This window comes from Dipodomys ordii, unplaced genomic scaffold (assembly GCF_000151885.1).
Source record: "Dipodomys ordii isolate 6190 unplaced genomic scaffold, Dord_2.0 Scaffold64, whole genome shotgun sequence".
Lineage (NCBI taxonomy): Eukaryota > Metazoa > Chordata > Mammalia > Rodentia > Heteromyidae > Dipodomys > Dipodomys ordii.
This window is the reverse complement of record NW_012267280.1, coordinates 3,342,089-3,355,934: the sequence shown is the minus strand read 5'-3', so window position 1 is coordinate 3,355,934 and position 13,846 is coordinate 3,342,089. Positions and strand designations below refer to the sequence as shown.

General features: G+C 47.1%; 2 protein-coding genes across 4 annotated transcripts in view; both read right to left on the bottom strand.

Annotated features, from left to right (window-relative positions):
- Positions 1-5,230, bottom strand: part of LOC105990380 (putative EGF-like module-containing mucin-like hormone receptor-like 4) — a 30,743-nt gene extending 25,513 nt beyond the window's left edge. For all 3 annotated transcript variants that reach the window (XM_013022748.1, XM_013022750.1, XM_013022749.1), the window contains exons 1-2: positions 5,166-5,230; positions 1,086-1,166 (exon numbers count right to left, since the gene is read on the bottom strand). In XM_013022748.1, the coding sequence (XP_012878202.1) occupies positions 1,086-1,116 (31 nt within the window). In that variant the 5' untranslated portion in view covers positions 1,117-1,166; positions 5,166-5,230. The remainder of the gene's footprint in view (positions 1-1,085; positions 1,167-5,165) is intronic.
- Positions 5,231-8,118: 2,888 nt separating this feature from the next.
- Positions 8,119-13,846, bottom strand: part of Adgre1 (adhesion G protein-coupled receptor E1) — a 38,088-nt gene continuing 32,360 nt past the window's right edge. The window contains exons 18-20 of the mRNA XM_013022674.1: positions 9,793-9,961; positions 9,581-9,685; positions 8,119-8,489 (exon numbers count right to left, since the gene is read on the bottom strand). Of these exons, the coding sequence (XP_012878128.1) occupies positions 8,484-8,489; positions 9,581-9,685; positions 9,793-9,961 (280 nt within the window). The 3' untranslated portion in view covers positions 8,119-8,483. The remainder of the gene's footprint in view (positions 8,490-9,580; positions 9,686-9,792; positions 9,962-13,846) is intronic.

The window sequence follows — 13,846 nt, the reverse complement described above, 5'->3', positions numbered from 1 at the left end:
AAGAAGAAGAAGAAGAAGAAGAAGAAGAAGAAGAAGAAGAAGAAGAAGAAGAAGAAGAAGAAGAAGAGGAAGAAGAAGAAGAGGAAGAAGAAGAAGAAAACTAAACTTAGAACTACTCAAGGATCCAGCAATACCAGCATTCTTAACTGTAAAGGAAACACAAAAGCCAGGTGCCAGTAGCTCATGCCTGTCATCCTAGGTATTAAGGAAGCTGAGATCTGACAATTGCAGTTCAAAGCAGGAAAGTCCATGAGACTCTTATCTCCAATGAACCACCAGAAAATTGGAAGTGGCACTGTGGCTCAAGTGGTAGAACACTCACTTTGAGCTGAAGAGCTGAGGGGCAGTGCCCAGGCCCAGAGTTCAAGCCCCACAACTAGCCAAAAGAAAAAAAAAAAAAGGAAACACAAATCAAAGCAACCTTGTGATACCAGTTCACCTCACACAGAATGGCCGCCATCAAGAAAATAACGAAGAAATCATATGATGAGGTTACGTGTGTGCATCTTCACTATTGGTGGGAACGGAAGTCTGTCTGCCCACTATGGAAATTATCCTAGGAGTTCCTCAAAAAATTAAAAATAATATTTTCACATGATCTGACCAAACCACTTCATGGGCATATTTTTTAAAAAGAAGAATCAAAGTCAGCATCTTGTACACATGTTTATTGCATCCTTATTCACAGTAGCCCTGACTCCAGGAGGAGATTAGATGCTCACAACCAGGTCAATAAATGATTATGTGATTTATAGGCAAAAATGGAATATTAGTTAGCCACAACGAAAAATGAAGCCATGCCATTTGCAAGAAAATCAAGGAAGTGGAAATCACCACATTAAATGAAGTAAACCAGTCCCACACGGACAAGAACTGAATATTTTCTCTCATCCATGGACTGTAAAGATGGGAGAGGGAAGGAGAAAAAGCTAAGGGGGAAGACTGGCAAAAAAAAAAAACAAAAGGACTGAGAGAGGTAGGAAGAAATTTCTAGTGAACCAAGCACTGGTGGTTCATGTCTGTAATCCAGCTATTCAGGTGGTTGAGATCTGAGGATCAAGGTTCGAATCTTGTGTTTCACTTACCAGCGAGCATGGGTAGGCACCAGCTTCCCATAGCTCAGAGACACCGGAACACAAAGCCAACAGTCCTCTCTTCAGCAGACCTGGAAAGATGAAACAAAATGCAGATAGTGGCAATATGTAGAAGCCAGGTGTCCGGTTTAGCCCTTTTCATCTCTCTCCCAATAAGTCCTCAGAAGCAAGGGTTCCAGTTAGCAACTTATAAACAAGTCTGTCTGTCCTCCCTCCCTCTGTCCCTGGAATTTGAAATCCTGGTCTATTGCACTTAGCAAAATCCACACCGTAGAAAATTCCCCTGCACAGACCATCCAGGTATTATTTTCCCCCTCTCCTATTATTTATTTGCTTCCCATTTTGTCACTGACCATCACATCTGTATTTGTGAGGTCCAGTGGGATGGCTTGGTGTGTGATTCCATGGGAAGATAAGTAAATAAAAACAAAGAACATATCCATCTTGTAAATTTATCCTTTTTTTCTGACGAGCTCTTTTGGAAGTTTAAAAGTCACAGTATATTATCATCACCTGTGCCACCAAGGTATGCAGTAGGTAGTCTTGAACACATGTTTCTCTTGTCTCCCAGAGGCAAGAGGATAGCAAATGTAAGACCAATTTGGACAGAGTTAGCAAGATGGTATCTCAAAAGTAAAATACAAAAACAACATGGTTGAAGGCCTTACTCAATTGGTAGAGTGCTTGACTAGCATGTGCAAAGACCTGGGTTCAATTCCTATTATGGAGAGAGAGACAGAGACAGAGATAGAGACACAGAGACACAGAGAGAGACAGAGACAGAGACAGACAGAGAGACAGACAGACAAAGAGCAGCTTTTCCCTGGTATCTGGCATGGTTGAAAGAGGAGCTGTGAGGAAACAGTCACTGTACTGGCATCAAGCTAGACTTGCCTTGTGGCAGCCCAGCTGTTCTAGAAACATTGCAATCACTCTGAGGACATTCCAGCAGCTGCAGAGGACCTCCACAACCAGGGGTTAAGACCTGCTCCACAGCCTGCACGCGTATGGGCCTTGAGAACTTGTATTCTAAGCAAGATTCTAGCAGAACTCTTGATGATCCTGTAGCCTCTTTCACTCAAGCCAGAGAAGTACTTCACCTGATGGCCCACGAGAAGGCCTCTGATTGGTGAAAACAAGGTCCTTCATTTACATGAAAAGCTGAGCCATGATTGGTGCAAACACAATTCTTCATTTGCACGAAGAGCTCGGCTAAGATTGGTGCAAGCACAGTTCTTCATTTGGATGAAGGGCCCTGCTATGATTGGTGCAGATACCGCCTTCATTTGCATAAAGGGTTCTGCTATGATTGGTACAAACAAACACAGTCCTCCATTTGCGTGAAGGGCTCTTCCGTGATTGGTGGGAGCACAATCCTTCATTGGCATGAAAGGCTCTGCCATGATTGGCACAAACAACCTTTCCTGTGTCCCTCCAGGCTACCTAACCAGGTGATTCAGTCCAGATACTCCGTCCTCAGTGCTGATGGCATGAGGCTGGCCGGAGAGCACCAGGAAGTGACTGGGCAAAGAGAGCAGAGTTGGCAGAGGAGACAAAGGGTGTCAAATGCTGGAGATGAGCAACTGTGGGACCCAGTCAGTGGATGAGTTCCAGGAGGCTTCCAAGCCCTTGACTCAAGAGCCACCACACTGGCTAGTGTCAGAGCTGTGGGTCCCTACACCTGCACCCTCCCAGAAGCTGTGACACTCATGGGGACTCCCCAGGGCTGCCACTCACTGATACAGGAAGCCAAGGTTACAAAGGTTGGAACCACTGGTGATAAAAGCCCAGGGGTGCTAAGCTCCCAGCCTGCACACACACACCTGGAAGACCTGGCCTTCTCCACCCTGGAGCCACACAGCCTGCGGCTCTTCGGGTTTGAGCTGTGAGGCTCTGGGTGCTAGCCTAGTGCCCCAGCCTTGCACAGGTCTGGGCCTGGGCAAGGCAGGACTAGCAGAGCTTTGAGTTATCTGCTCAGGAGTTCGACTCCATCAGAGGAACAAGAATCCAGCCAGCAGAGTGGTAACACACCACCTATCTGCATTTTCATAATGTAAATATTCCCAAGAAATTCATGACATTACTTGCCTTAAAATATGAGTGGCTGGAGAAACATGAGAGGGTAGAAAAACTTTACATTCAACCACCTGCTTTGATTCTGAACCAAATGAGGGTCCTTTATATCCCCCCCCCAAATCCACATTTAAAGGACAAAATAACAGAAGCATCCCATGCCACTGTAAAAGTGCCTTTCAAAGATTTTTTTTTTGGTCCAAGACTAGAACTCAGATTCAGTAGCTGATGCTTTTGCTCATCGGCTGGCACTCTACCACCTGAACCAAGCCTCCAACCCTTCAAAGAGTTTAAACTACAACAGCCACAACAACACTGTGGCAAGTATTTGCTTGATGGGCATAATTTAGGTAGTGGGATTTGCCATCACAGTTCCAAGCTCATACCTGTAATCCTAGCTACTCTGCAGAGGACTGTGGTTCAAATCTAACCTGGATAGGAGAGTCCATGAGCCTCCCCTCTCCAATTAGCCAGCAAATAAACTGGAAGTGGAGCTATGTCTCAAGTGGTAGAGTACTAGCCTTGAGTAAAAAAGCTAAGGAACAGCACCGGGACCTGAGTTCAAGTCCCAGGACACACACACACACACACACATACACACACACACAGAGTTCAAATTTCCAGGGTGTATTAAACAAAGATAACATGCTCTGCAAATCTGTCTTGGCACACCTCACATGCACACACAGGAAGGCAGCCTTTGAACACACTCAGGAATCATAATTCTCTCTCAGACACATGAACAGCCTCTCCTGCCCAGCTGATGCCCTGAAAGAAGTCACCAATTGTCTCTGACATGGAGGATGGTGACCTATGCCTGGAAAACAGCAGCACCTCAACACCACCCCCTGCCCACAAGGAGCTCCATCCTGAAGGATGTGCACTCCATCCCGGTGTCAGAAGGCTGGAACCATGCGGCCTCCACCTGCCACAGACCCACAAGCTGCCTCAGGACAAACCCCAGAACAGACCCTACCCGGCTTCAGAGCGATCTTGGCTTACTGCGCCATGTTCGAGAGGGTCATGGCTTCTTTCCTCATTGCTGACTGGGACCCCTGGTCCTGGAGACCAGGAAGAAGCAGACTATGCAGGCTGGAGTTCAAGGTCTTGGTTAGGATGAGCCCCTGACCCAGCCTAGGTCAGAAAACGCTTAGCAGGCACAGGGGTGGATACAGAAGGGGTGCTCCAGGACCTTGGCTCGCGCTTCCCCTGGCCTGGAGACAGTTCTGGGGCTGAAGTCTGCTCAATGCCCACTTAGTGTCTCTCCCACAATCCTCTTTCCTTCCATCTGGGACGTCATATGAGGTGAATGGGAAGAAAGAAGAGGGATGGAGGAAGGGAAGGAGTATAAGTTGATGCAATGCATAAGCTGCTCTTCTGAGTTCTGTGCATGGCATGTTACAGTCCTGGATTTACATCAAGGCTTTGCTATAGCTCTCTCTCTCTCTCTCTCTCTCTCTCTCTCTCTCTCTCTCTCTCTCTCTCTCTCTGTGCTGGTACCAAGGCTTGAGCTCAGGGCCTGGGTGCTTTTCCACTCAAGGCTAGTGCCCGATTGCTTAAGCCACAGCTCCACTTCTAGCTTTTCTGGTGGTTCATTGGAGACAAGAGTCTCATGAACTTTCCTGTCTGGGTTGGCTTTGAACTGTGATCCTCAGATCCCAGCCTCCTGAGGAGCTTAGTATTTACAGGCGTGAGCCACAGTGCTGGGCACTAGACTTTTCTTCTTAAAGCTTTATTATTTTAGCACCTGCTTAAAGCACCCCACAACATATCACCCACACAGCAGCACCCCCATTCTCTCACACACAGACATGGAAAAGCAAACACAGGCTCGATACCTATCTAGCAGACTTTCAAGAAAAATAAAGCCACAGGGCCAGGAAAAGGAACATCTCCTGGAAATATTCTTTAAAGCCAGGATATTTCTTTCCCAACTCAAACACCCAAGCAGAACACCTTCCGTGCAGGGTGTGGGGTTACTAACGCGCAGACACTTACCCAAGGTGCCGAAGACTTAGCCTCTCCTCAGCCTGGTGCCTCTTCAGTGCTAACTAAGGAGGAAGTGCATCTTCACTTATCTTGCAATTCAGTGTCTCAGGGAATTTCTTGGGGCTGGGCACAAGGGCTGTGTATTAGGGTGTGTGCCTATAATGCAATGTCCACTACTTCTCTCTTTTTTTTTCTTTTTCCGGTGTGGGGGCTTCAACTCTGGGCCTGGGTACTGTCCTTTAGCTTTTAGTGCTCTACCACATAAGCCCCAGCTCCATTTCTAACTGTTGTTGTTGTTTAGTGGAGAGAAGAATTTTATAGACTTTCCTACCCAGGCTGGCTTTGAACCATGACCCTCAGGTCTCAGCCTCCTGAGTAGCCAGGAGGACAGGCGTGAGCCACCTGTGCCAGGATCATTAGTCCTCTTTTTGCTAGAGTAATTTAAAATAGTGCAGGATTGCACTAAAAAATTAATTTGAAGCTGGGCACCTGTGGCTCACGCCTGTAATCCCAGCTACTCAGGAGGCTGAGATCTGAGGATGGAGGTTGGAAGCTAGCCTGGGCAGGAAAGGCCCTGAGACTCTTATCTCCAATGAGCCACCAAAAAGCCAGGTATGAGGCTGTGGCTCAAAGTGGTAGAGCACTAGCCTTGAGGGAAAAGATCTCAGAGACAGGGTCCAGGCCCCAAGTTCAAGTTCCATGACTGACAAAAAAGAAAGGAAATATTTATTTCCCTCTATAGAAAGTACGCTTGTGATCAGTGGTAGGCTTCTACTTCTGCAGGCTAAAGCCCCTGCCAGCTTCCAGCAATCCTCCCTTCCCTTTCCTCTTTAGACCAAGGTGTGATAATACACCCCCCCCATGCCAACCACAGAGTCCCCATTATCCCTTATTGATTTCCTGGACTCTGGCACCCACTTAATAAACACTCCTCTCACTCACCTTACGCATCTAACTCATTTGACTTGGCCAGATGCTTCTGCTTAGAGTCACCTACACAAACAAGGAACTGCCTCTAAGTCTAACCGCAAGCTAAACTTTATCAGCTACCACAGGAGAAAAAAAAAGAGGAAAGACTACCGTTTTGGGTGTAGACTCACAAAGCACAACACTCAAATGCCGCTTCCCTTTTGCCAGTGTTGATAAAGAATTGTTTCTTGCCAGACATGGTGGCTCATGCTTGTCATCCCAGCCACTTGGGAAGCTGAGATCTGAAGATCAAGGTCTGAAGCCAGGGCAGGCAGGAAAATCTGTGAGATTCTTAAAGGCTCCAGTGGCTCAAGTAGCAGAGTGATTTCAGGTCATACTGCCTCAGGCCTACACGGAATGTTTATCTTTGTTCACTTTGGAAACATCATGCATGAGTCCCAGCAGGGCCCAGAAAGGCAGGGATGGTTCTAGGTTCAGTACAGGCCGGGTGGAGTCACTCAGTGGTAGAGAAAGCCATTGCCTGGCATCCACTTCAGCACCCTGGGTGATATATGCATGCATGCATGGATGAATGGTAAAGGATGGACAGATGGATGATGATGGATAGAGCAATGGATGGATGGATAGGTGGGTGGATGGATGGCTGGGTGGGTAGATTAATGATGGATAGACAGATGATAGACTTGGGTAGATGAGTAGATGGGTAGATGGATGGATGGTTGGGTAAATGGATGGTTGGATAGATGGGTGGATGGTGAACGGGTGAATAGGTGGATGTATGGATGGACAGATGGATGTATGGGTAGATGGATGGATAATGGATGGATGGGGGGTCGAATTAGTGGGTATACTGATGGATATGTGGACTGATGGATGGAATGAGTGAGGGGATGGGTAGATGGAGGATAGATGGATGAGGATGGATGAGTGGATAGTTGGATGGATAGATGATGAATGGATGAGTGGATGGGGAGATGGATGAATTGATGGATGGATAGATGGGTGGATGGGTGGAGGAGTTTAATTGGTGGGTGGATGGATGGATGTGTGGATGGATGGATGGAAGGGTAGGTGGGTAGTTGGATGGGTAGATGATGAATGGGTGAGTGGATGGGTAGATGGGTGGATGGATGGATGAGGATGGATGAGTGGATAGTTGGATGGATAGATGAATGAGTGGATGGGGAGATGAGTGAATAGATGTAAAATGGATTCATGACTCTTCTTTTCTCCCCAGCTGAGTCAGTTACCGTTGAAAAGCCAGTTACTGTATGCACCACACGGACTTAACCAACAAGCACAGAATTTTCCACGCAATGGCCACAGAATCCACATTCTTCTCAGCAGCCCAGAAAACTCCCCCCAAAAGTCTTATTTTAGACCCATAGCAAGTCGTTACAAATAAAAGTTAACATAACTTGTAGAATGTTTTAGAACATCATGTGCATCTTGATAAAATTCAGGTTTGGGTTACAGCTCTGGAAGAAGTGATGGCCGGTTTGGTCTGCTAGAAAAGCTTATGTGGCCAGTTGATGAGTGACACTCTAAGGAAAGAGGGTTTCTAGAGTATTCTTGGAAAGGAGGACATACACATTTAAATTGGTCACCTCCTTCTTCCCTCCCTGGCATTCAAGATTGGAAGGAAGGTAGGCTGAGAATCTTTACCAAGTCACAAGAGTTTCTGGGTAAGTTTCTGGTCTGGATCTTGAGTCTAGACTTGTGTTTTTTTTGTGTTTTTCAGTTAGGTTAATCTCAGTTGACACAGCTTGTTTGTTGTTGCTGTGTTCGCTGTTGTTTTGGTGCTGGTTCTGGGGCTTGAACTCAGGGCCTGGACACTGTTCTTGATCTTTTGTGCTCAAAGCTGGTGCTATATCATTTGAGCCACAGTTCTACTTCCAGCTCTTTTCGTGCCCAATCTGGCTTCAAACTGTAATCCTCAGATGTCAGCCTCCTGAGCAGCTAGGATTACAGGTGTGAGCCACTGGCATGAGGTGTGACTTGTTTTGTAATGCAGGAAGCAATTTTGTCTTGGTTTAAATCATTCAGATGGATGGAAAACCATTTATTGTACCCAACCCATGCCAGGGGCTCCCGCTTGGAGCACAGGACATAAAATGGCAGCCACAGGCCCTCAGATCTGACACTGGACTGAAAGTTGTTATTTCCTAGAGCTCTGGAAATTCAGAGCACTGCAAAGCACAGAGGATAAAAGTATTGCTCGGAACAGTTGCACAAAGCACTGGGAAATGGACGCCCATCCATACTCTGGATTCCCAGAGGTTCAAGTTGGCACATTCTGAATTTGCACACTACGCCAAGGAGAGAAGCTCTTCAAGGAAGGACCCACAGGCACTTAACACCCTCCAGTGCTGCTCGCTGAGTATGGAAAGCAAAGCCTTAGTCCTGGAAGACAGAAAAGAGAATTTCTTCCTCATCTGACTCATCAAAATAAAACTGGGATTTCAAACATCTACAGAAACATAAACACACTGAGCGAAATATAGCAACAAAGTCCTAAAAAGTGAAGCATAGGCTGGGAAGGTGGCTCAGTGGTAGAGTGCTTGCCTGGCATCCATGAAGCCCTGGATTCGATTTTTCAGTACCACATACACAGAAAAGGCCAGAAAGGGCACTGTGGCTCAAGTGGTAGAGTGCTAGCCTCGAGCAAAAGAAGCCTAGCGACAGTGCCCGGCCCTGAGTTCAAGCCCAGGACTGGCAAAAAAAAAGTGAAGCGTGTTTTTATGCTGGTCCTGAAGACTTGAACTCAGGGCCTGAGCTTTTTTTCACTCAAAGCTGGCACTTGAGCACCACTTCTAGCTTTTTGGTGGTTAACTGGAGATAAGAGTCTCGTGGACTTTGCTGCCCAGACTGGCTTTGAACTGCAATCCTCGTATCTCAGCCTCCTCAGTAGGTAAGGTCATATCACAGGCACGAGCCACAGTGAGCATAAACATAAAAAATAAAAGTTTAAAAGTAATTGTTCTGAGTGTGGCAGGCCCGCTGGCCAACCCAGAAGCTGTCTCCAGCCTATTCTCCTGACACCTCTTTGTCCAGACATATGAAGTCAACACTTGTGTGTTGCTCAGCATCCTTTGCAGCTATGTTTGGTCCAAGCAAGGAATGGTCTCTGTTCCCACCCTATCTCTCTTTGCTCGTCTGGAACCTAGTGGTGATGTCTGGGGCTGTGCATCCATTTCGGCACCATGCAAATAACATAAATGGAAAGCTCACAGGCTGCTGGCTAAGTGACAAACTAGGGAGAGCCCAGAGCTTTCTCAGGGTGATGGGAATGGAGCTGTGCATAGGCACGGCGCTCCCTTGACCACTGAGCTACACCTCTGAGCTCCCCCCGCCTGCACACTGCCCCTCACACAGGGAGCTGAGGTGGAGACAGCCAGCACCCATGCGGCTCTGGCCCCGGCCATGTGTCTGTCGCTGGGCAGCAGGCCTTCCTTTCCATCAGCACTCGGGAAGAGATGCATGGGCCCCCTCACCGTGTTGGCTGTAGAGGGCATGGACGACAGCTGGACCCCCAAGGTCTGGGACTGGGAGCTGGGCTCCTTCTTCTTGGTGATCCATCTCCTGTATTCCTCTCGCACCTGGAGACAGAGACACCAGGAGCAGGTGGGTGGTGCTCACAGGTGAAGGGGAACGGGTGGGGGGAGGGGAGAGGGGGTGGAGACGCAGGCCCGTGGCCGTCATCTACCTGGCGGTTGAGGAGACAGTGAATGAGGAAGATGAAGGCACCCTGCAGGCTGTTGGTGATGGTGAAGAGGTATGCCATGACACTGGCCACGCGGCCGATCTGGAAAATGCCCAGAATCCAAGAGCAGCCCAGGACGAAGATCTGGGCAAAAGCTTTGAAGGTCAGCAATCTGGAAGACAAAAACAAAACAAAACCAAGCGGTCCTGGGGGCTGGCACGCACCTGCTGGTCCCCGTGCCCGGGCCCTGCACGCTTGTGGCCTGCCACAAAGCGGGGGCAGGGAGAAGGTGGAAGTCTCCCAGCCTAGAGGTGGGGAGCTGGGACTGCAGGCAGCCCCTGCAGCACTGGGTACGGAGATGTACAAATCCTGGACCTATTTAGCAGTCATTCCTTACTCCACTTTCCCTCAGGTGAAAACAGACACCACACACACACACACCACACACATACACACACACCCATCCAAAGGTGACTGAAAGATGCAGAGAATGCGCTATGCCCACTCAATGGCATACAACTTAGCCATAATAAAGAATAGCACATGCTAAGACACGGATAAACCTTACAAAATTTGGTGCTAAATAAACACAGCCAAAGAAGGTTACATACTTTGGGACTTCACTTATACAAAATATCCAAAATAGACCAACTAATTCAGAGAGTCAGACAGAGATTATAAAACAGTTTTTGTTGTTGTTGTTGTTGTTTTGTTTTTTTAAGCAACAGGAGAGTCATGAGATGCTATTTTGGGTAAGTCCAGACTCTTCAATCAGAGTGTCTTTTTTCAAAATATGAAGGCACTGAGCTGGGCCCTGGTGGCTCACCCCTGTAAATGCTAACTACTCAGGAGGCTGAGATCTGAGGATCACAGTTCTAAGCCAGCTGGGGCAGGAATGTCTGTGAGACTCATCTCCAATTATCTACTCCAAAAGCTGGAAGTGGAACTGACTGTGGCTACAGAGGTAGAGTGTTGTTAGCCTTGATCAAAAAAAGCTCAGAGAAGCCAGGAGCTGGTGGCTCACACCTGTAATCCTAGCTACTCAGGAGGCTGAGATCTGAGGATAGAGGTTCAAAGTCAGCCTGAGCAGGAAAGTCCATGAGACTCTGATCTCCAATAAACCGCCAGAAAACTGGAAGTGGTGCTGTGACTCAAGTGGTAGAGCACTTGCCTTGAGGTAAAGAGCTGAGGGACAGCACCCAGGCCCAGAGTTCAAGCCTCACGACCAAAAACAAAAACAAAAAACAACTCAGAGATAGCACCTAGGCCCTGAGTTCAAGCCCTAAAACTGGCACAAGCCTGTGTGTGCGTGCGCGTGTGCACACACAAAGTATGATGGAATCTAATTCCATAGTCATTGTAAGTTTTGTAACCTTAGGTTGCCTGTTTTGTGTGTGCATCTGTGTGTGCCTGCCCTGGGGCTCAAACTCAGGGCCTGAGTGCTGTCCCTGAGCCTTCTGGCTCAAGGTGAGCACTCTACTACTTGAACCACAGCTCCACTTCAGCTTTTTGAGTAGTTTATTGGGGATCACAATTTCACAGATTTTCCTGCTTGGGCTGACTTGGAACCATGATCCTCAGATCTCAGCCTCCTGAGTAGCTAGGATGGCAGGCAGGAGCCATGGGACCAGCTTGCCTCAGTTTCCTCAATTGGCACAGGAGTAATGACAGGATACCTGCACTACACACTTAGAGGCAAGATGCAACGACTCTCAAGGACTCAGAACAGCAGCTGGCACAAAATACACATTTGTGTTCATTGCTGCCAGCCATGAGGACTGACACAAAACCAGTTGTGCGTCATGCAAAGTACAACATGGTGCAATCGTGTCTTCCTCTGTGGTGACAGAGGGGAAGAATGTGGGCTGCTCGGCACAGTGACGCAGTAACACGGACAGAGAGGACAGGCAGCGGGGAGGGGGGCGTGGTTAGCGGCTGTGACTGTACACTGTGACTGTGCACTGCCTGAGCTCTTTCGCTCAAGGCTAGCGCTCTACCACTTGAGCCACAGTGTCACTTCCAGCTTTTCTGAGTAGTTCATTGGAGATAAGAGTCTCATGGACTTTTCTGTCCAGGTTGACTTTGAGCTGTGACCCTCAAATCTCAGCCTCCTGAGTAGTTAGGATGACAGGTGTGAGCCACTGGCACCTGGCACTTGGTTTTTTAAGACAGAGTCTTGTTTGCTAGCCAAGGATGGCCTCAGGCTCTAGATCTTCCTACCATAGCCCTCTGAGTTCTGAGGTTTCCTGCTTTGCTTGGATTGACATTTTCAGTGTATATTGACTGTACAAGAAGGGCTGGAGGTATGACTGAGGTGGTAGGGTGCCTGCCAAATGAGCAAAAGTATCTGGTATCAAGTTCAAGGTCTGATGTTGGATTTTTTTTAATTGTACATATAGAAAGGGATTTCATTATGATATTTCCAAATGGGCACATAATAGACCGTCTCCTTTCTGCTCTTACTTTTTTTCCCCCACAGCCTCACCAACATATGTTGTTTTTTGTTTTCTTGGTGATAGCCAGTCTGAGTGGAGAGAGAGGAGATCTCTCTGTGGTTTTTGTTGTTGTTGTTGCATGCAGGAGTGGCTTGCTTTGTTTCTTCTATATGTGCATACCAACGATGTTACTCCTATACACCCCATTTTCTGTTGCCTCCTCCAGCTGGCACCCCCTAGCCTCTCAATAGCTCCCTTATCCTACCCTGGGTACCTCTGCTGGGCAAGCTGTTATGTATCCTCAGGACTTTCAGAAATCCATTCCAAGAGAGGTCTGATGCCAAAGTGGAATGAGTCTGTCTTGACATGTTAATGTTTTGCTCTTTCCCCTTTCAATGTTCTTTCCTTGTGCTGTAGACTTGGCCTTTATAACATAATGTGGAGAGAACCAGACACTGGTGGCTCATGCCTGAAATCCCAGCTACCCAGGAGGCTGAGATTCTGAGGATCCAAATTCAAAGCCAGCCCAAGCAGTAAAGTCCATGAGACTCTTATCTCCAGTTAATCACCTAAAAGCTGGAAGTGGAGCTGTGGGATCAAGTGGTAGAATGCCAGCCCTGAGTTCAAATCCCAATGCTGGGGCAAAGAAAAAAAAACAAACGTAAAGTTGAAGATTAGTCTCTGGTGAAGTCTATTTTGAGGCTGAAGCTTCCTGGACTGGGAAGTCCCCATCTGTTCCCAGATGTGTGGTGTTTTCTGATAACAATTTCATTGGATACGTTTCTCTGTGTTTAATTTATATCTGGACTCCTTCTTCCTCCCCGGGGAGCTGAGGCATGGCTGGTGCTTCCTCACACACAGGACTTGAAAGTCCTGTCCTGCTTGCGCAATTCCTTACTCACTGCTGTCTGGCTGTAAAATCCCCTCAGTCCGGTCTCCAGCCCTGATGCTATTAGTGTGCTTGATCCCATCTATTGGCGATGCTTTCTAATCTGCTTTTATTTGACTTTTGAGGTCTTCATTTCTAACATCTCCACTTTTTTATTCTTTGTTCAGAATCTCAGTTTTGTTGTTGAATTCCTCACCCATGGTGCTTTCTTCCCCTTTCTCTTTCTTCTTCTTTCTTTATTCCTTTCTCTCTCTCTCTCTCTTCATTTCTTTTTGAACATGTAGCGGTATTTTAATGATAGTTTAAAATATTATTGCTGTCTATATTCATAGTGTGTACTATAACTCACAATAGTTTCTGGCCACTCACTCATGCTTTGTATTGTTTTGTTTTGCCCCTTCTGTATTTCATTTGAGCCTGCTGTAACAATAAGAATTCAATAAATAGTTGTTAAATCAGTTTGGCAGTGACTTTCACATCCAGGTGTTAATTGGCATCCCTGTTTCCTTCCTCTGTATGTTTGAGGCCCCTTTGAGGTCACAGATGACTTTAAAAATATATTTTAAAAAATTCCTTGTTCTCCCTCCCCCATGGTATAACCCCTGCTTTCACTGTATTTGATGTTGGTATAATTTGTGGAGGGGAAGGGAAAAACAAATCATTTAAATAGGGATACAGGTGGACCCATTGCAACAATGAGCCGTACAAGTTGTTATGTCGAAAATGAACTTTA